Source organism: Hypomesus nipponensis, chromosome 18 (assembly GCF_054491055.1).
Source record: "Hypomesus nipponensis isolate SF chromosome 18, ASM5449105v1, whole genome shotgun sequence".
Classification (NCBI taxonomy): Eukaryota; Metazoa; Chordata; class Actinopteri; order Osmeriformes; family Osmeridae; genus Hypomesus; species Hypomesus nipponensis.
In genome coordinates, this window is record NC_140378.1 from 7,251,963 (window position 1) to 7,273,614 (window position 21,652).

Here is a 21,652-nt window from a genome sequence, read left to right on the forward strand (position 1 = left end):
CTGCTCAGGGCTTGGAAATAATTTCAGAAGCTCAGGTCTGTGACTCGTGTGTTCTCTCATATACAGTTGCACCCTCTACTGGCAGAGATTTGTTATTGCAATGGTTTTCTGACGATCTGGTTGACATTATCCGAAATCAGAAAAACTCAGTTTTTTCGCCCATTCACGTGAAATGTGCACGATGTTGAATAGGGTAATGGCACAGTCGCGCACGGCGAAGGTCGATCACGTTGCCATCAAGCTAACCAGTCTCCGTCATTTTGTGACTAAAATTCAATACGTCACCTTGTCACCCAAATGCTTTTTTGTCAAGACTGATGCACTACAATTGTAAAAAAAAATATATATATATATTTTAAAACCAAGCTATCTCATCCACCTGGCTGTCCTCACAGAGAGCTCTTTGACCTTCTTGTGAAATGCACCCTCCCATCACTCGGGGGTTCCACCACGGCGCATGTTTGTGCGTACTGCGTGATGTGTGCATTGGTTTCATTTTAAGTGTATTCCCATGCTTGAATAAAGGTTCGGCCCTGTATGGGTTTTGCAGGTTATTTTTTGCCGACCGTTTCGACAGAAAGTGGATTCAGCACCGGAGCTGTCCAGAACTGATCTAGCCTTTTTGAATCGATGATGCTCTCTTTGTGGTGCTGAAATCCTTAGCTCTCTCTCTCTCTCTCTCTCTCTCTCTCTCTCTCTCTCTCTCTCTCTCTCTCTCTCTCTCTCTCTCTCTCTCTCTCTCTCTCTCTCTCTCCCTCTGTCCCTCCCTCTCCCTGTCCCTCCCTCCTCTCTATCCCTCCCTGGTCCTCTCACACGCACAAAACCCTCTGTCATGGCGTCTTCCAACAATGTTACCCCAACCAACTGTAGTTGGTGGCCCATATCAGCTATGGACGAAGACGACAAAATCATTGACGGGGAGGAAAACGAAGAACCAGTTGCAGAATCCAAACCCAATTTTTCTAAAGACAGGCTCGTTCTGTACCATTGGACGCAGTCATTCAGCTCTCAAAAGGTAAGACTCATAGGCTATGCATGAAATGGAGGTGTTCCCTGTCTGTGAGATGTCATACTATGGACATATTTGGTTGCTATGATCGTAGAATGATTCAACATTATATTGTTCATCATATGAATTCTATATCAAATTATAAGCCTGTTAAGATCTGTTTAATCCAAGACATTATGAAACCACTGCAGCATGTGGGGAACATTCCCTCGACACTGGTTTACAAGAGACATATGTTGTTTTGAGATCTATGTCTTATTCCTATAGATGATTTAGCCTAAAGAAGATTTCGCTGCAGATTTTTTCTGGACCCGTTTTTCCCTCGCGGTAAAGTCCACCTTGATGTGGTCCAAGTCAGACACATGACACTTTAAATAATTGATTGAAACGATGTATCTCTGTAAAGAAGAGAAATCAACCGAACCTACGATTCCTTCGTGCTTCATTTCGATACCACGCCGTTTCACAACCTTGATCCTTTTAAATTCCAGATTTCTTTTTTTTTAACCCCCAGATGAATCTATACAGGATAGTTTGCATTCTAGAGTAGATTTCTAAAGGCACAGCAATGCCTTTCCACACATTGATTAAATATCCTTTAGTAAATGACAAAGAGTGTAAAACATACAGTTGAGGGTCTTGCATCAAATGTGTCCAAAATATGATCAACAGGGCTCCATGACTTGCCTCTTGGCTTCTATGGTTGAAGCGTTTAAATCGCAACTAAGCTTCTAGAAAGCTTCATCTGTTATTGTTCATAGGTAAATATGAATGACCTTGTTTAATGTCATTATTTCTGCTCTACCTTTTTCCATGTATATAATATTTTAAACAAAAGGTGGGGAATATCAAGTTGTAGTTTCATGTACAAAGAGTAACACCCCTAGGGATTTTGTAATGAGCATGATATATCAGTGGAACGCTTATCATTTAACGTCAAATAATATACAGGTGATCCATCGTGTGGGTCAGTACACTAGTGTCTTAGCAGATGTTGCCGAGCCCTCCTCCACTCCCAGGAGGTAAAGATCTTGGGGAGTGAGCCTGTCTGTCAACCAGGAGCTGTTCTGGCAGGGAGCCACTCTTCCTGGGCTGCTGATTGCTGTTGTTGTCACTCAGCAGAGACGCTAGCACCCGGCTTGTCAAAAGGTCCACATCAACACAGGATTCCCATCAGTTTACTTTATTCACCTGCACGATTCAGTTCCTTTGTTGTTAAAGACGTTATAAGGACATTATTTACAGCTGATTAGTATTTGTCTCACAGCATGTTATTGTAGATGTATATTCAGGATGGTCAATTACAGGGCTTAAGGTATGATCCTGATCAGATTGATCAGAGGTATGTACTCAGGGTGCAGTGTAGAATTTAATACATGATGCTTGATCCATTTAAGCAGGTGCCTTTTCACTCTGCTGGATTGCTTGAAAAAGATTACTAGATGTTGTTCAAATTCAGGATCTCTATCATGCAAAAGCATGTCTCTGTCTGTTCTTTGGCAGAAATATGTGTTTTTCTAAAGCTGTTACAGTCACCCTGTGTTTGTTTAAAGAAGCAATACCTGCTCCTGCTATCAAGTCATAATAACCTTTTTTGTCATACATTTTGTTTGGTTTCATGAGAGTGTCAAATATTGTGTTTTCAGCAAAGATATTCCAGTGCAGAGCTCAATATTCAGTCATAACTACATTTGAAAAAAGTATCTCTGTTTTCCAGCCTTAATAAATAACAATACTGTCTATTACTGTCACAGGCACAGAAGATGATACAATGACATCAGTATTAGAGGAAGATTGAGTTTATTTCTGAGCGAGAAAAGGCATCTGTCATTAGACAGCTTAGTTTCTGCTTCGTTTCTGTGAAGCCATCAGACCTATGAAGAGTGTTGTCGAGGTCGTTTCTGTAAATCCGTGCTAAAGCCTGACATGAGGAATGAAATGATTCACATAAGAGAATATGATATGGACAGAGTTAGATTCTTTCAAATGACAATGTGATTGGATGCTACTCCGAGATCAATCCACCACTGTACTCCCCAGGGCTGTAGGTCAGATATGCACACCCTCTCTCTCTGCTACTCTGCCCAGGGTTAGATTTACATCCAACACTGTCTGTGATGCTAGGCTACGAGGCTGGTCTAGGGAGTTAGTGATTATGTGGACAATAGCACTAGTATAAAACACATGCTGCTGGAAGATTAACCAAAAAGTATTATCTTGCACTTTGGTCTGATTTGATCAATTCTGCTCCAGGAAGATGTGACCCCAAAATGATTCACTGATCAGTATGATAATTGCATAACCAAGGCCTTTTAGCTCCTTCCTGTCTGTTTAGCATGCTTACTAACGTTTGTGCTCCTCGTGAAGTTTAACATCACATGGATATTTTGGGTCATTCTGCGGTGGATGTGTTGTTGGTTGTCACAGTTTCTGTGTCCTTGCTTCTTGGCCTCCTCTCCATGATCCTCTTTGCCACGCGTGTCGTCTCACAGCTTGTTCATGTGTGTTTGTGTGTGTGTCCAGGTGCGGCTGGTCATCAACGAGAAGGGCCTGCTATGTGAGGAGAGGGACGTGAGCCTGCCCCTCACCGAGCACAAGGAGCCCTGGTTCATGAGGCTCAACCTGGGGGAGGAGGTACCCGTCTTCATCCACGGGGACACCATTGTCAGCGACTACAACCAGATCATCGAGTATCTTGAGAGCAACTTTGTAGGAGGTACAGTCTTGCTTCAGACACTGTAGAGCTCGCTCACAGGTGGCTGAGGCCTTTTCAATCATTTCTCTAATATCTCAGAATCCAGTCATATGTACGTAACATATGGATGTCACCTTTTTTTGACCACTTGTTTATTTTCCCAATGGTATGTCAGGATGACAGTTCACCATGTTGATAGGCTGGTTAAGAGACTGGTTATATATTGATATCATGTATATGAACGCAGACTGAATTATATGGATCAGGTTTTCTTGTGTGTGCATCGGGTGTCCTCTGGGATCACTTGCAGCAGCAGCAGTTGTGAGGTCGTTATTGTCCGGGGAGGGTAGATCCAGGAAGGGCCTCAGGGATATTGAGCAGTGCCAATGGATGAAGGACTCCTTCCTAGTCTAAAGACACATTAATGCCCAATGATCCGTGACTTTAATGCTGGATGTTCTGACCAACCGCTGATTTAAGTGTACGTGGATATGGTCCAATGGCTGCTCAAAATACCCACCCCTATCTGAGGCAGAAACATTGACATGGCGTTGATGTTTCCCAGTCCCAGTCAAATTCATCTCAAGCTAAATAGAGCACTTGAAAACATATCACATTTCCATTGTGAAAGGATATATTTTTATTTAGTTTGAAGAAACATGCAAAATTTTGTAAAGGAATAAGGAGAGTCAATACTGTATCACTGACTTGTGAAATAGACATGCTTCATTGTAGCTCTGTTTCATGTCCTTTGAAGCATTAAAACTCCATATGGTTCTTGGTGCACAATGGCCTTGGGCCTCACTCACTTCACTGGTCGAGTGTCGTGTCAGTCAGCTGCAGTATTTACCGATATGGCTTTGCTCTGTGTTTAATTTCTAATGAACCCTGACAACATTGACCTGATACGGCCTCTGGTAAGTAGCAGAAGAGGGAATCCAACACTTAACCTTGTGATTCTGTTTGCCGTTGGGAAAAACATCCAAGTCTTGTATTCTTAGAGATAATGTTCCTGATATTTCTTTGTATTGTGCTCCTTTGCCATGGCTGTCATGTCAGTCGTACGGCTCTCTCCTGTGTAACATTTACATTACATTTAGTCATTTAGTAGACGCTCTTATCCAGAGCGACTTACAGTAAGTACAGGGACATTTCCCCCGAAGCAAGTAGGGTGAACTCCTTCACCGCTCAGCCATCTGACTCCTGATGTTCCAATGTTAAGCATTAGGGGCTCTCTCCTGTGGCATGAGCTACATTTATTGACCTTCAGTCTGTGTTCGTTGTTTGTGGGTATGAGTCAAACTGTGTCATGTGCTGTGAGTCTGTGTGTCTTGTGTGTGTGTATTCGTGTGTGTGTCTCTGTGTGTATCTCCCCAAAGCAAACCTAAGTAACAGCCTGGAACATTCCAAACCCCTCTTCTTTTTTTCCCAGTTTGCCTGCTGTCTCGTTAACACGACTCTCCACAACACTGTTCCACAAACCTGCTAAGTTAAATCATGAAGGTATCTTGTAGCAGTGGACACTGGTTGTTTCAACATTTTTGAAATGTTATGGCGGAGGGTACTTAATTCAAAATTCCTAGCATGACTTGAACATCAGACATACTGAAATGCAGCCAGTGGACTGTTCTAGTGAAGGCTCAGCTGTATCAGCTGCTTTGTGATGGCTGTTTGGGTGGTCGACACTCCCCATACACACATTCCACCACACATAACATGTATGATATCATGTTATGCTCTTCATCAGTATAGCAGGACATTACTATTCTGTGTGTGGGAGGTGTGTGTGTGTTTTGTGTGGTAGTGGTGCATGGGGATAGGGGATTGACTCGACAAACAGTTTTGATATGCATGCCCCTGCAGCAAAGCTCCTCCAGGTCCAGGGCCAGCCCAGGTCCTCCCACTGGGACGGAGGTGGGACTGATTAGTCAGCGCCTGGTAACAGTGCCAGGTGCATCTCCACCCTCAGCACATCTGAGAAACTGGCAGGACTGAAACATCCCCACACCCAACTATCTCTCCTCTGACGTCTCCGTTGGCCTCCTTCACACCTTGCAGTCTCGATGCCTCTGTACCTGTGTTAGGATCATTTCTTTATCAAGTAATGCATAGAGTCATCGGATTGAAAGAAAGTACCATAGTTTAATGCTTGCCGGCAAGGAGACAAAATCTGATTGCAATTCAAAGTTTGTCTGGTTCACAAGTCATCATGTAAGACCATTTAAACATATTAGTGAGAAGTCCCCTCCCCTGAATATCAGCTGTCAATGTGATCGATCCCAGAGGTAGAGTGCGCATAGAGTTCTCTGACCCTAGGCTTGACCATATGATTCACTCAACACAGATAAGGTTAAACACATTTAATGCACCTTTTGTATGATAATGGTCAACCTAGGTCAGTTTGTTCATGCAAGCCTAGTGTCATCTATAAGCAATGTGGGGAGTGTTTTTTACTGACAAGGAATGCTAAGCACCAGTATTTTCTGAATACAATGTTACTGAATTCAAAATTTCTCCGACAACCTGCTTCCTGTTTTGTTATAGAATCAAGACATACCTCTCTGATCTCTCAATCTCTTGAGTTGATGGATGCCAGATTATTGTGCTAAATCTGAGGCTTGTCATGTTTAAATAACAATAACAACATGTGTATACGCTCTGTATGACAGTATTATCTGTTGTGTGTGTGTGCGTCTCTAGAAGCTGTGGCCCAGCTGATTCCAGACACGGGCTCAGCTCTCCATGAGCGTGTGCAGCAGTACCGGGAGCTGCTAGACGGCCTGCCCATGGACGCCTACACCCACGGCTGCATCCTCCACCCAGAGCTCACCACCGACTCCATGATCCCAAAGTACGCCACCGCTGAAATACGTAGTAAGTGAAGCCAGAACTTACTGTTCTTCTATTTCCTTTTTTTTTCCCCTCACAGAAATGACATCCATGGAACCACCACGTGTGAAGCTCATGACAGCTGTCTGCCCTGCAGCCTCTCATCACTCTCAAACTGGCTAAACTGACCTCACTGTTGAAAATGTAGATCATAGAAATTACAGTGCTAGGCAGTGAATTCCCCCATTTCAGCAGTGGACGTTATGACCACTAGAGTCTGAACTGGCTGGCTCCTTTATTACGTAATGAACTTGTCCTGTAAATCAAGGACAAGGGCTGGTCCAGCCGAATGATTGCAGGGAAATAAATTAGCCAGGGAACTCCTGCCGTTGGGTGAGGTGTTATATCAAACGGATGGCTTTGTGAGGGGTTCATCAATGATGTTTATGTTTAATTAAAGACATTTGTGTTCTCAATTCCTCTGGCCACTTTACTGTTGCATTAGCGGTCACGCTGGATATCCTCTGTATGGTTGTGGTTTTGTCACCATCGCTGGTGATAGGGAGGTTTGAGGCTAAGAGCAGGCAAGCAAGATCTTTCTGACCTCCATGGTGTGTGAAAGATTTACTGTATACTAGATCCTAGCTTAGCCTCAAAGTATACGGGTGTGAGCCCTTTTGAAGAAAACACTAACAACCTGTCTATCTGTCTGTCTGTCTGTCTGTCTGTCTGTCTGTTTGTCCGTCTGTCTCTCTGTCTCTCTGTCTTCAGGACACTTGGCCAATGCCGCCTCTGAGTTGATGAAGCTGGACCACGAGGAAGCTCAGTTGACAGAGCCGTACCTCTCCAAGCAGAAGAAACTCATGGTAAGAAAGTCAGGGGAAAGTAGGCAAAGCAGGTTCACACTCTGAGGGGAGCTTTGCATCACTTTTCATTTGCCAACCCCCTGTCATGTTGGTCACATTCAGTCACCCTCACCAGCTTAAGGTCTATTTAAGAGGCACTTGATACTCCTCTGACATTTCCACTAAATAAGTGTGTTACACATGCTTATAATTTTGCCTCCACCACCCCAACCTCCACACTTGTATCGGGCACGCTTTCTCGGGCAAAAGGTTGTTGTGAAGCAGTATCATTATCGCCAAAGATGACTGAGTTTCTTGACTGACCTGTAGTGTAACCATATTTAAGAAGAACAGTTGGTGAAACCTGTCCCTGATCACTCTTAAACAGATACACTTTAATTCTCCTTCTATTTATCATAAGTATCATAGTGGAGAGGGTAACCCCAGTGCAGTACTGTGATAAAGGACATGTCCCACCTTCATATAGCATGCCTTCCTCACATCACTGGGACAGAAAAAGAGAGTTGTGTGCATTCAGTGAGATAAAGCCATGAGCAGTTAGGCATGTTATCATTGGATTAAATAAGCTTGGCCTCACTCGAGCTAGATGCGATACATGATAGTGAGTGGACAATAGAGCACAGTTAAAGAATAAAGAATTCCACACATAGCTAACAGTATTCCACAAACATGACACAATATTGGTAGTGTAATTTATGACTCAGCACAACTCAAAAATGGTTTATTGTCAATGTTTCATAATTATGTGCTATGGATATAAGAAATTAGAAATTAGTACTCAATTGCTTGTCAGGGTTCAAGATAGGCTTATGTAGGCCCATAATGTCTAAATGTGAATAGCTGCCTCTTCCAAGAGCCAACCTTGTTAAAGCAACCCTCACCCTTTAAAGGCATGGATTGGCTAGTCTCTGGAATATTGATCAATCAACACTACACATTTCAGTTAACACACATGTTTGATGAAGGAGTTGAGGCCATATATGGAAATGTGTTTTGTAGTAACATGTGCAGCACGATTGTTTTGTGTTCACAGGCAAAAATATTGGACCACGATAATGTGAACAATCTGAAGAAGATTCTAGGCGAGCTCGCTATGGTTTTGGATCAGGTAGAAGCTGAACTAGAAAAGAGGAAACTGGAGTATGAAGGTCAGTGCATAAAACAGGTCTGCTTTTGTCACATTTGTGTTGAATGTGTTTTGTTTACGTTTTGTGTTAAAAATCTGCTGCTCTCTCCCACCCTCTGCAGGTCAAAAGTGTGAGCTATGGCTTTGTGGACCTGAATTTACACTTGCAGACATCTGCCTCGGAGCCACATTGCACAGGCTTAAGTTCCTGGGACTTTCTAAGAAATACTGGGAGGACGGCAGCCGACCCAACCTGCAGTCTTTTTTTGTGCGTGTGCAAAAACGCTACGCTTTCCGCAAGGTGTTAGGCGACATCCACACTACTCTGTTGTCGGCAGTTCTACCCAACGCATTCCGGATGGTAAAAAAGAAGCCTCCATCTTTCTTCGGGGCCTCTTTCCTAATGGGCTCGTTGGGCGGGATGGGGTACTTTGCTTATTGGTTTTTAAAAAAGAAATACATGTAGTAAATGCCCTCTTGTTGTGTTAAATGTCTATGTATTTGTGTGATGTTTCAACTTTTCTGTAATGTTTTACGACAGCAGGAAAATATGAATCTATATAGAGAACACTATTACTTACTACTGGGTAAACAAAGAAAACAAAGACATTCCATAGCAAGGAATTCTTGACAGCACATTCTCTGGTAATCAACGCCTTCATCTCTTTTATTTCTGTTCATAATTCTTTACTTTATCAGTGGTTTATTTTGGAGGCACGCATAAGGTTTATTCGATGGACAAATACAACCTTTCTGTTTGACTACCTTTTGTAGGATCAATCTATTGCTTACATGTAGGAGAGTTTGAGGTTTCACAATAGCAACTCATATAGTCATAGGGATTCATGAAAACCAGCATGTCAGTATACAGTTGAAGTAGGCTATGTTATAGTTTTGGCGTTCACCTATTGCCCTTTTCTCCTTCTTTGGTCCGGGGGTTCAGCCCATGAACCCCAGGGGATTTTTCTAACAAACCTTCATCGGTACAATCGCTGTGCTGCCTGAAAACTGCCAGATTAAATGAAGGACAAGGCCACTATCCCCATACTGTGCACTCAATCCCAGCCATAGCACCAGGGTTCCATGGAACACTTGCAGCACTCTCACCCTCACTAGATTCATTAGATTTTCACACATAGCTGACAGGATATCTAGACGTCGTTGAGGGTACTGTCCACCACAGCAGGGAACTGTCAAGGAAGGAGAACATAATAAAGCAGTGTATACCAGATTGGATCTGGCAGAAATACTGAAAAATCAATCATTGGCTGTTGACTGTGTCCCTCCAGACAGTGGAAAGATTGTTTCTGCCCTTGCAGAAGACCTTTTAAATGATACATTTGTTAGTTTAAGCTTTATGCTTACATCATGAGTTTTCACATGGGTGGTGATATACATAGTTGGCTTGATTCCAAGAACTTTGAGCTTTATCAGTTTCTGTACATGATTGACAGTTTAAATCTGTAAATTTTGGTTTCATGAATGGCCATATACTGTATGCATTACTGACATTGTTGTACAGCTGTTCTCGGTTTTAAACCTCTTATCCAGCCCCTTCTAGTCAGTCTGACAATAGCCCTCTCTGTCTAGGACCACAGCAGACCATATGCATGGCTCTGGCAACAAGCATTCCTTTATAAAAACAGGGTTAACACTGAACAATGAAGTCTCGTAAGGCAAACAACGGTAAATACAGTCCTATTACTCCAGTAGCCAATAGGACTACATGCTATGGCTATATCTCTCGGTTGCCACAGAAACAGTTTAACAGCAAAGCTGCAGAAGGTTGTTCAACATCTACGTGGATAATTGACGCTGGTGCAGTAAAGGATGTTTAACCAAAGACTAAGATCAATGTCTCATTAACAGTGTCTGTCAGCTGTAGAACATCATTGATAGTTTTGTCCCATAGCTTCCTCTCTTCCTGATGAACTGAAAAATTACATTTTCCTAAAGATTATTGTGTTCTCTTTAATGGGGACAAATTGTAAATAATGATGTGAAAGTCACGGAATTGACCACTAGGTAAAGAAAATCTATATTAAATCAGTTTTGAAAGTTGGATGTTTGCAAGGGGCACCATTGACTGTATTTATTATTGTTTGACATTACTGTAATAGCCATACAACAATGTTTCTAGAACATTCCACTGAAATAGATACTGGGAATCTCACAAATTCAGTAAATGAACAAACTGTGAAATTTGTCATTGTCAAGACAAATGGAGAGATTACGCTTCATAACCGGCCACTAATTGTGAATGCTTGTTAATGTTTGTTTATTATACAACCTCCTTGCTTCGAGCAGAAAGTTGGCTCTCATGGCTTTCACAAAAGTGGTGGACAAATTTAAACAAGTTAAGAAATCCTTGTCGTTTTTTGTGACCATTAAATTTCACTATAGTATTTTCTTATTTTTTACTTTTTATTTTTTATATTTATAAATATGCATTTATTTATGGTGCTTTTTATGATGTCTGTTCATAAGCCTTAATTTATTCAGTTGCCATCAATGACAAATAAATTATTAAAATGTAAACTTGATCATGTAGATTCTGAAATTGTATTTGGATCATTTCAAATCATGACTATAAACATATCATCCTAAAAGGTCATAGTACTTGAGTGAACTGTCCCTTTAATCAAAGGCAGGACACAGCTGTTCCTTGAAAAAGGACTTTATTCAAGTGTTTCAACCTACCATAAGTAAAATAATCATATTAAAATGAGTTCATATGAAATATGGTAATATGCAGAAAACATGAGCACTTGGCTGAGACTACCTTGGACCTTAACAAAATATAATTTCTAAATATTACATGAAATCATTGTGCATGAAGTTCATCAAACAGCAGACATTACAATGTTAGCTCAATGACATGTCTGATCCTGTTATTTCCAGATGGTTGTGGAAAATACAGTGAAGTAATTCATTGGCAAATGGTGAGAACAAATCATGTGCCTCACCACTCTTTTGTAATATCTTTTAGCAAAGGACATTCAAAATAAATTACCATAAATACAGTAGTACATCAAAACATGCCTTTGTGTCCCCATTCATCAAAAAAAGGCATAGATTATATATCTCACGTGAATGAACATAAAATCATCAACATAGCAATGGAAGAATGAACAAAAGGATATGTTTCGGACTCTACTAGCTGATACATAGGCCCATAGATTAGTCCCATGTTCTGCATTTGTCTCAGATTACCCAGTGTCATTTTAAGAACACCAGCTGCCCCTTTTGAAAATGACCTTTCTGTAGGAAAGAACACTTAAAATAGCACGGTCAACTTGGACCCAGAAAAATACATATTTTCAAGCAAGTGTAATGAGGACAAAATTAACATTACAACCATGTTGTTCTAGATATGTTTACAAGTTTAGACTGATTGTTTCTTTATTTTACGTGGGAGTCCAGGGGAAAATGGCTTTGGGTACCAGACCTTATACGTCAGGTACCAACACAGTATCCCACACAGGGTCCCAAAGACCTTATGAAGTAGATCATGGAAATACACAGAGGTGCAAATGAACATCCAGATCCAGATCATTACAATAGCATTTAGGGAAATGAATAGTACATCAATGAGGATGCTGTGAGGTTTCTTTACATCCATGGGTGCAATCTCCTCTTTAATGATGAGCGCAGAATATGCCAGGATGAAACAGTGCCCAGAGATGTCAAAACCATGCCAGAGGAAGCCAGCCTTCCTGCAACTAACTTTGGTGGTGTACGGTTCATGAGAGTCTTCCATGGGAGCAGATTCATCACAGGTGCCAGTGATCTCCTCGATGTAGTTGAAGGTCTCAGTACAAGCATACCAGATAATGGTTGCAACCATCAGTGAAATCAACCTCTGGAAGATAATGTACTTATCCTTTTTGTAAAAAAAGAAAAGGAATGGACCCAACAGCAACAGAGTCCATCCCCAGGATATCTTGACAAAATATCTAAGGAAGAAGACAATAAGAAATTGAGGTCAAGCTGAAGCTGTGTGTACATTTGTGCTACTTCCAGAACACAGGCGCAACTACAGTGTAGTTACACTATCCTACCGATAACTATCTAGCTACTAAGGCATAATGTTCATCATTGCGAAATAAACGCCGACAGGTTGATGGGTTAGGGTTCTTGATTTACCCTGAAGGCTTTTTCCCACTCAAAATGTGTTATACATTATTGCGCTCATTACATAACTACTTTTTAAAAAAAATTCTGAGAACGTAGAACCCCGTAACCAACCAATTAGAAACGAGTATTCAAAGAAGCCATGCCATACAGCTACTTAATGTTATCTACTGTAGCTAGCTCACAGCTAGCAATGCAAGCTAATACCGGACATTCTCTGCCGATACTCTCTGCCTATTCTCAGAATCCTTCTCATTGGACTTTAGCCGACACATTGAGCAGGCTATTGAGCTCGAGCAACATACTTAAGATAAACTGCCCCACTAGCAAAGCTCATAACAAGCTGGTTATAGATGTTTCCTAGATAGCTAGCTAAATTATGACAGCTAGCATTCATTGAGAACACTTACACATTCAGGATATTTCTGCTGTCGCTGAAGTATGTCTTCGGAACAACATCCACGTACTTGAGTATAGATCCCAGTACTGAAATGCCTAGAAAAAGCCAATGGAAATAATTGCTTAAAAAAGTAGTCTTCCAAAGGCCGACCAACTTCGCCACAAGGACAGCTGTCCCTGCCATGTTGACACGCTGCCTCTTGAACACCAACACTGAAATGACAAGCCGGCCGGTCGGTGTTGACGTCAGCCTAACCTTAGCTCAGGAATTTGGATATTACAAGTAAAATATGTAAGCATGTATTGTGACATTTCATTTGTAGTCCTTCAACATGTGCAATACAAATTGTGAAATAAATTGTTTGATTTTATTAAACAACTACATTTATTACCTGCAGAGCACCCTATGTCACATAGATGGCAGTCTACCCACAAAGGATTGGATGTTCAGACGTACATGGTGTTGGAGAGAGAGAGAGAGAGAGAGAGAGAGAGAGAGAGAGATAGAGAGTGAGAGAGAGAGAGAGAGAGAGAGAGAGAGAGAGAGAGAGAGAGAGAGAGAGATTCTTTGAGACTAAGGAACTGGTGTTTCCATTCTTGTCTTGCTACTGGGTGATGTTTGCCCACACAAACCTTGGACCACTGTGTTGTGCTATGTGGACATGTTTTTGGGTGAAGGTGTCTGGCTTCAGCTACTGCCCTGTAAACAGACACACTCACTACAAGGTCCTGTGAATAATTTAGAAGGTGATTATTGTATATAGAGTGTGACTAAGATGCAATATCACACCACAAACAAAACATCCATTTATTATAATCACTCATCGACCATGCCAGATTACATTGTCTGGAGTGAGATAAAATACTGATTGGCTGAAGCCATAATTTGGAACAATTAGGATATGTGCTGCCAAACAAGGTCTTACAACCCTCCTGCTTTCACAGGGTAAACTTTTGACATAGTCTGCCCACCTCACACCAGAACGTCTGCATCACAGGAGAGAGAGGTTTGAATGAAGAGTTTACAGACAAGCCTTTAGTCTATAGGGTGATGATGCCACTGCATTGATTCATGGCTCAGAGCCAATAATGGGCACTTTTGCTGCTGTGACATCTGGAATGCTATGAAGAAGAACAAAAAGAAGCAGGGTGGGGGAAGAGGAGGGAGCTGTTGTGCAACTAAGGTGAAGGGCCTGGCTGACAGCTGAACGTTTGGGATAAAGACACATAAAATTCCGTTTTTGAAAACGTTTTATGTTTCCTCAGTGTAAATACCAGGCCAAAGAGTATGTCGAGTTTTCTGTGCAACATTTGGCTCTCCTCAGATGTGACAAGGTCACAGTGTGCTTTTGTACGCAAGGGTGCAGCGACAGGCTGCGTCTCGTCTGGACCCAGACGGATGATGTCATGTTGCAGGGGACTGGATGATCTCAGAGAGGCTTGTCTTGTCTGGAGTTTCATCTTTCCAGGCTTGACCCAATTCAGACAGACCCCTTTTAGTATGACCTGCACAGATTTATTGGATAGTTTTGCTGTGCTTCAGTAAAGATCCAGGCTATCAATCTCAAACGTTACATCCCTGTATTTATTTATCGTGTTGAAGATGATCTGTTGTTTAACCAAAGGAAATAATCTTTAACTTGGTGCATGCAACTGAATGTCAAGCTGAAAATCAAAAATGTCATTTTAACCTTTCGCTGGCCTTTTGATTTTCATAGGTGTGATATATAAAGCTGTATTACGAGGCAATAATCCTTCTTCATTCTCTGTATAACAGTGAAATGCTACACAATAGCCCACTGGGCTTGAGGTCAAAACTATTACGTAGTTGTTGAAATGTTTTTGATTACCCTGATGGTTTGACTAAAAGTTTATGCCAGAAAGCTCTATCATTCCTCTGATTCCTGCAAGTTCCCTACTGTATGGAACAGACCAGAATCCCTCCCTTGGTGGATAATCGGGAAGGGGCTACATCACTGGGTAAATTTGTTTTTGGGCCGCCAAAACAAAGTTTGGACTCTGCTGACATGAGAAACAACCCATCGCCCAGCAGCACTAAGAGCGGGTCTCCTGGATTTATGTTGAATGACGTGCTTCACACAGAGCTAGGCGTTACTCCACTGTTTCCTTGACTGGAAGGGAACAAGGCCCAGCAATGCTGAACCCTTTGACCTTCTCTTTGTCTTTCAGAGTACATGTCCATACATTCAGCTGCAAAGGAACAGCCAAGTGGGAGAGGGTAGGAGGAAAACATTTGTCCGTGTACTGTACACATTATAAAGAGAGGGAATCAATCCACACTGTTGACTTTATAGGAAGAATGTTACCTACACAGGGCATCATTCATTTCAACACTCTCGAATGGTTCGGTCCAACGTGTGATCTGTTCAATGTCTGCTTCAGATACAGGCCATGATGGATCCACTTTTATATTACTACTCAACATTTTTTCTCTCCTTTGATGTGTGCTGACAGAACTATTAACTAGGTGGTAGAACTGACATGAATGTGCTTGTTGCTAAATTTGAATGCAGGGCCTCACAAGGCCCTGCTGTAGCTGGTGTAGTTCTGGGGGCAGGCTGCACTCATCCAACCCATCAAAAATCCATTGATTCATTTTTCACAAGCCTGACTGGTGCTCAATCAGGTTACCCTGCAGGGCTACAGCCCTGTATCTACCTGTCTGGTTAAGAGGAAAGCCAGGAAAACATGGTTGATGTTTACCTGACCTGGGAGAGAGTACACATCTGGGGGTCATGATGGACGTGGACGCACATCAGCTCCGCCTGACACTACAGCTGTGTTCATGGATGTGATGACTGAAGGACTGACAGTCTATGTGTGTCCAGTTTCTGAGCAGTGACCTCATGTACCTAGAATTTCACCAGAAATAATCAGTAGTACTGGACAGACCCAAACATTTTGCACACATCTGAGATTTAGAGAGGGCACATTATTCCAAAACAGCATGACTTTATGGTTTCAAAAACAGTTGTGTAAAATACGGAGACAAAGACATAACTTGTACATGCAGGACATTGCCAAGCAGACTTAACACCAATTCTTTTCTTTATTTGACCAAGAACCACATTGTTTCTTAAGCTTGATTTATTGAATGTAATGTCCCACAAAATCGTCTACTCTCAAACAGTCTGGCTGGCTGTTCATGCCACACGACTGCAATGTGGAGGTGAAGCTTGCAGTGCAGGTCCCCACTCAGGACTCCCCATATTACAATATGCTGGTTTTGTTTTCATTCTATGTTCTTATTGTCTCATTGTCTGCATTATTCTAGTTGCATCCGTCTGATAGATCATCTGTCACATTCCTCCCATACCAATAGCTTGTCAAGATATGACTAAAACAGAGGAAAGTGTCAAATATGTCACCAAACCCTGACTTGACATATAAATGCTGTAGAGTTAATGATATTTGATCTAATTTGACTGAAATGTATTTAATTGTCCTTTTCTAAAATGTCTAAACACATGTCGGCCTCTGACTCTCTCCATATCCATAAAATGCAGGAGAAAGACTTGGAATGCCCAAGTTAAAGAGTGCATGTCATTCTGTACACACACCATCTTTTCTCAAGGGAGAGAGGGGTGGATGGAGCCTTTACAAAGTAAAGACACTCACTAAGGGAAGGGCCGTGGCTCATGCTCATTTCCCATTCCGTCACAGCTTCAGAAGTTTGGGTGGTCATTGGTTATTAACATATAATTTAGGGTTTTCGAATCAGCGGCCTTGGCTAACGGGATTACAAAGGTTTTCCAACCAAATCACAGCATGGAAACATAAACACTTGACACATGATTCCTTAGTGAATCACCCCATTGTAGGACTTACTTCACAAAAGCACACTTAGTAGTACACATCACACAGACCTTCATTGGTCCGTATTGGAGGCAGACATCGCAATCGTCTCTCAACTCTATTACAGTGCCAGGGACGGCATCCAAGTGTTCCAATGTAGTTCAGCACCACTCTCTCTCTCTCCACACTTTCTCACTCCACACTCTCTCTCTCCACACTTTCTCTCCGCAATCTCTCTCTCCACACTCTCTCTCTCCAAACTCTCTCTCTCCACAATTATATAATTGTTCCACTGAGGAGCCAGTGTCTCCTCTCCGTGATCTCTCTGACCAAATGCTGGTGGTAGCACTGTGCCAGTTGGTGCCGTGTACCTTGGCAGTGGCCGGGGTCTGGAGGTATATATTACTGATGGCAGAGGATAGGCCACTGTTCCTGGAATCAGAGACAGCTGGAGATGAGCGCTGACTCTGCAGTCACTTCAAACTGGGACCTTTGCTTCTTTGCTTCATATGCATTCTTCACCGCCTGCCTCCCCTGAGGCATGTTTATTTAAACATTTTATTGTGTTTTATTGAAACAACTTGGGGAGGTGAAGGGGCAGCCAAAACGCGTTTTCCCTCTACAAACAGCTCCCGAGGCAGTCCCAAGCTCTCACATAAAACACAGTCAAATAAACATGTTCCAAATCCCCAATGAATTGGAGGTATTCTTCCTATCTATAAATCCTCCCTGTTCCTTTTGATTGGAAACACTTATCCCTTACTATCAGATGTTTGAATTGTTCCACATGTTCAATCAAACGCATCAGTGCAACAGTACCAGTGGCCATGGAGATGTCTCTGTGCATGATCAAGTAATCATATGGAACCATCAACAGAGGATGGCTGATCAAATATTTTTCTTTCATTTTGGTGATGCTCTGTGTTTGTGGTTTCTACAAGACTTGGAAGGTAGTGGTGAGTTTATATAATACGGGCCTGCACTGAGGAAACTAAATCACCTATCAAATTGTTCTCTGGCCTGTAGGAACATCCCTGTGGGAGGATGGAGAAGACTGGAAGGCTCGTGCGTCAGATACCCTCAGACAGAGTTGGCCCAGTTAAATTTCCCTGCCACATATGTCCGGTGGGCTTGTTTGCAAAGGCTCGTGTTTAAGTGTGGATCTGCACCGCTTCTCAGCTCCTGCCTGGCTTGCCTCTAACCCAACTGTAACCCGCCCTGCAAGAACGGGATCACAGATGCAGGTATGAGCAGCCTTATGTGTCCTAGAGTTCTCTCTCTGTCTCTTATCTGCATGCTGGCATATTGATACCACTGTGCGTGATATTATGACTTCTGTAGGATATATCATGTGTTCCATACTTTATTGCTGCTTTAAGTATGTGTCAGGATAAGATGATTAGATACCTTGGTTGTAAAAGTTGATGTACTTTCTGCTATATAGATATGATATGGGCTGACAACTTTAGCTAAACATAACAACATTAATTTAGTCATTAATCAAATTATTACTGAAATTAGTGTTGTTGAAATTCTCAGTGTGTCTATACAGAAAATTATCTCTACAGTTTACCTCCAAATATATATTTTGTGTATTAAAAAGACAGTTGAGTAATAGAAGATGATAATGGAAATCATCAAATTACAAAATTATAGAAGAGGACAAAAAGTGCTTACATTGAATACAGTCTTGTTGAAAGAATGAGAGAAACTCTCAATTATTTTAACAGTTAATATATTTTTATTAAATTGTTTAAATCACATACAAGCACACCGAAAACAAAGCAACAATGGTAAACTACCTCATTGTACATTAAATACCTCATTCAATTTGAATAATTTGAATTTTAATCCAGTAAACCATGTTATGGTTATGTTAACCATGTGTTATTTTATGAAGGGAAATTGAAACTTTCCACAGTGAATTTACTTACTCTCAACCTCTTTCTTCTCCACAACTCAGAGGCCAGTGCAAGCCCTGTGCTGCCCAAGCTCTCAGAGGAGGGTGGAGATGGGTGCTGCTTGCGCTCAGCTACTTTTTGCTGCCATCTTGTGGACAATGCCTTACCTAGGCACGCCTGCTTCCATGTTGTCTGGCCCCACAACCCTCCTCAACGTGACCAGTGCTGGTTGGGAGGCATCGGACTCAGACATCAGGAATCTCACTAGCATCAACATGCCTCGCAGCAGGCGGAAGAGAGCCATCTCGTCCAAGGAAATGAAGGCCTTGTTGGATTACCATAACCGTGTTCGTTCACAGGTCTTTCCCCCAGCTGCCAATATGGAGTACATGGTGAGGCCCCAATAGATACAGTGTCACACCAAGGACACACATTGGCCACCACTTTACTGTACTACATGTGTTTACACCAGACGGGTTCTCAAGTTTCTGTTGAGAGACTTAATAGTGTGAAAATCTTACCCCATGAATATTCAGAAGTGGATATTGTTATTATAAGGAACATCATGATCAAATGTATTCTGGTATGGTTTCCTTTTGGAAATCTGAGATAAGTTTTGAACTGCTGCACTCTCTCTCTTTCTATTGTGGTGTACCTCACCTGCCCTCTCCCTTCCTCTGCTCTCTGTAGGTGTGGGATGAGCGTCTGGCTAATTCAGCAGATTCCTGGGCTTCACGCTGCATATGGGATCATGGACCAACACAGGCCATGAAATATATGGGCCAAAACCTGTCAATCAACTCTGGAAGGTACACAACCTTGTCATGCAGAGTCAGAACTGGGTGTGAGGATCATCCAGCTGAACATGTGTTGCTTTCATAATGGACAGAAATATGAATAGTTACTGAAAAAGCCAATATTGATTTGGTGGGGTTTGGAGAAAGATAAGTACTTCATTAAACTATGGCACTCCTCTTCCTTATTTTGTTCAGGTACCGGTCGATCATTGAGTTGGTGAGATCATGGCATGATGAGAAAAACTCCTTCTCCTACCCTAACAGATGTAGTGGGTCAGTGTGTACTCACTACACACAGGTGGGGTTTCAATCTTCTACCTTTGTAACATGAACACTGTTTACCTGTCGATACTGCTGACAAACTAGCGTGGTTTATTAGTGGACTGGTAAAAACATATATTTGTTCTCCTATACATTACACAGCATCCAATGGAAAGTTTGAGTCGTTTTGGATAACAAGGGAATCTCATCTGTTTTAGATGGTGTGGGCAAGCACCAACAGAATGGGATGTGCTTTGAACAAATGTTCAAACATGTACGTGTTTGGGAGCACTTGGAAGCAGGCAGTGCTTCTAGTTTGCAACTATTCTATAAAGTAAGTTCAGATACAACTGTATTCTCTCTGTCTGCCTGTTCTGCATGCTCAACAGTACGCAGGCATACCCATGTGTTCAACACAGGCTAACTCACAACACATTTTCTGATGAATAGACACAGTGAGTAAACAGTTTGGAACATGCTTTATTGCCCTTGCAGAGGTAACTGGGTTGGAGAAGCACCATACAAGCGTGGTAAGCCCTGTTCTGCCTGTCCGTCAAGCTATGGAGGCTCCTGTCGTGGAAACCAATGTTCCACTAGTTCCAAACCAAAGAAAAGGAAGAGGCATTAGAGGTACAACACATGAAACTCTCCTGATGTTTTAACAGAAGAAATTACCGAAGTTCCCATTTTTTTTTGTGAACTTTGAATTCATCTCATCTCTCTCTCTCGTTAATATTCTAAGACTTTTAGAAAAGTGCAAGATGTTGGGAATTCCTCAAAATATATCAAGGGGGAAATAGTCAATTACACATTTGGGGGACAGCTGTGGGACTTTCTGTGTTGGCGCATACACCATTTTGTTTTATCAAAAGAAAAGAAAAGTCAGAGCCAGGCTACATATAGGTAGCTGTTGGCTTGCTTAGTGGTTCCCAACCCTGGTCCTCAGGGCACCCCTGTCCTGCATGTTTTAGATGTTTCCCTGCTCCAGCAAACCTGATTCAAATGGATGGGTCGTTAACCAGCTCTGCAGAAGCCTGCTTATGACCATTCATTTGAATCAGGTGTGTTGGAGCAGGGAAACATAAAACATGCAGGACAGGGGTGCCGTGAGGACCATGGTTGGGAACCACTGGGCTAGCTTGTCCCATTCATACAAGCTGTATTAGTATTGCAATTGAAATTCGTACTAATTCTACCATTCGAAGTTCTAGTGAAATTCACCTAGTTGGTATCTAAGGGATTATGTTAGACAAATACTCGATATTTACCATCCATAAATATGTGCCAAAAGTCTGCCTGATTTCACGCTCCTGACTCACTCATTGACGGTCCACAAGAGTACAGGTATAGGTAAAACATGACATGGATTTCAGGAGAAATAGGTTTCGTTAATGTATAGTGTAAGGCAAGTCGAATGGATTTGGGAAAATGGACCGGCTGGGATTTTATATTTTCAGAGCTGGAAAGAAAGACCTATGAGCAGTCACATCGATATTGCCCACATTATCATACAGTATGATCAAATATTGGGGGGGACGTGTGCCCCTGTCCCCCCATAGAATTAGCCTATGCAAGCACCACTATTGTTGTCTTTGATGAATGTTGATGCACCATCCACTGGATCTAGTGGTATGAATCTTTTTATTTTTTGATGATGATAACATTACAAATGTCAAGCTGATTCTCCCCATTCTAAAGAAGGAAAAAAAACTTAAGCTACAAAATTCTAAACCGTTAGAATTTAATTTTTTTGTTGATATACTGTACATTTTTTCAGTTATCTGATCATGATATATATAGAGAATAATTATAGAGTTCA

General features: G+C 41.9%; 3 protein-coding genes across 3 annotated transcripts; 2 read left to right on the forward strand and 1 right to left on the reverse strand.

Moving 5' to 3' along the window:
* The first annotated feature begins 832 nt into the window (after positions 1–832).
* On the forward strand, positions 833–8,991 carry gdap1l1 (ganglioside induced differentiation associated protein 1-like 1). Its single transcript, XM_084680775.1, has 6 exons — positions 833–1,015; positions 3,533–3,725; positions 6,405–6,578; positions 7,305–7,399; positions 8,433–8,547; positions 8,648–8,991. Exons 1-6 carry the CDS (start codon positions 833–835, stop codon positions 8,989–8,991), a joined length of 1,104 nt encoding a protein of 367 aa, XP_084536901.1.
* A 2,195-nt stretch (positions 8,992–11,186) lies between these two features.
* fitm2 (fat storage inducing transmembrane protein 2) lies at positions 11,187–13,260 on the reverse strand. The gene is made up of 2 exons (XM_084680462.1): positions 13,070–13,260; positions 11,187–12,481 (listed from the first exon to the last, which is right to left on the reverse strand). Exons 1-2 carry the CDS (start codon positions 13,240–13,242, stop codon positions 11,911–11,913), a joined length of 744 nt encoding a protein of 247 aa, XP_084536588.1. The 5' UTR covers positions 13,243–13,260; the 3' UTR covers positions 11,187–11,910.
* Positions 13,261–18,112: 4,852 nt separating this feature from the next.
* On the forward strand, positions 18,113–20,674 carry r3hdml (R3H domain containing-like). The gene is made up of 6 exons (XM_084681379.1): positions 18,113–18,118; positions 18,838–19,167; positions 19,466–19,584; positions 19,768–19,870; positions 20,052–20,167; positions 20,329–20,674. The coding sequence occupies exons 1-6, from the start codon at positions 18,113–18,115 to the stop codon at positions 20,459–20,461; spliced, it is 807 nt and encodes a 268-aa protein (XP_084537505.1). The 3' UTR covers positions 20,462–20,674.
* The last annotated feature ends 978 nt before the right edge of the window (positions 20,675–21,652 follow it).

Coding starts and splice junctions, on each gene's coding strand:
- fitm2 (XM_084680462.1), bottom strand. CDS start 13,242: ATGGCAGGGACAGCTGTCCTTGTGGCGAAGTTGGTCGGCCTTTGGAAG. Junction 12,482..13,069: donor AGCAGAAATATCCTGAATGT/GTAAGTGTTCTC, acceptor CTTCTTCCTTAG/ATATTTTGTCAAGATATCCT.
- gdap1l1 (XM_084680775.1), top strand. CDS start 833: ATGGCGTCTTCCAACAATGTTACCCCAACCAACTGTAGTTGGTGGCCC. Junction 3,726..6,404: donor TGAGAGCAACTTTGTAGGAG/GTACAGTCTTGC, acceptor GTGCGTCTCTAG/AAGCTGTGGCCCAGCTGATT. Junction 7,400..8,432: donor CCAAGCAGAAGAAACTCATG/GTAAGAAAGTCA, acceptor TTGTGTTCACAG/GCAAAAATATTGGACCACGA.
- r3hdml (XM_084681379.1), top strand. Junction 19,585..19,767: donor CTGTCAATCAACTCTGGAAG/GTACACAACCTT, acceptor TATTTTGTTCAG/GTACCGGTCGATCATTGAGT. Junction 19,871..20,051: donor TGTGTACTCACTACACACAG/GTGGGGTTTCAA, acceptor CATCTGTTTTAG/ATGGTGTGGGCAAGCACCAA.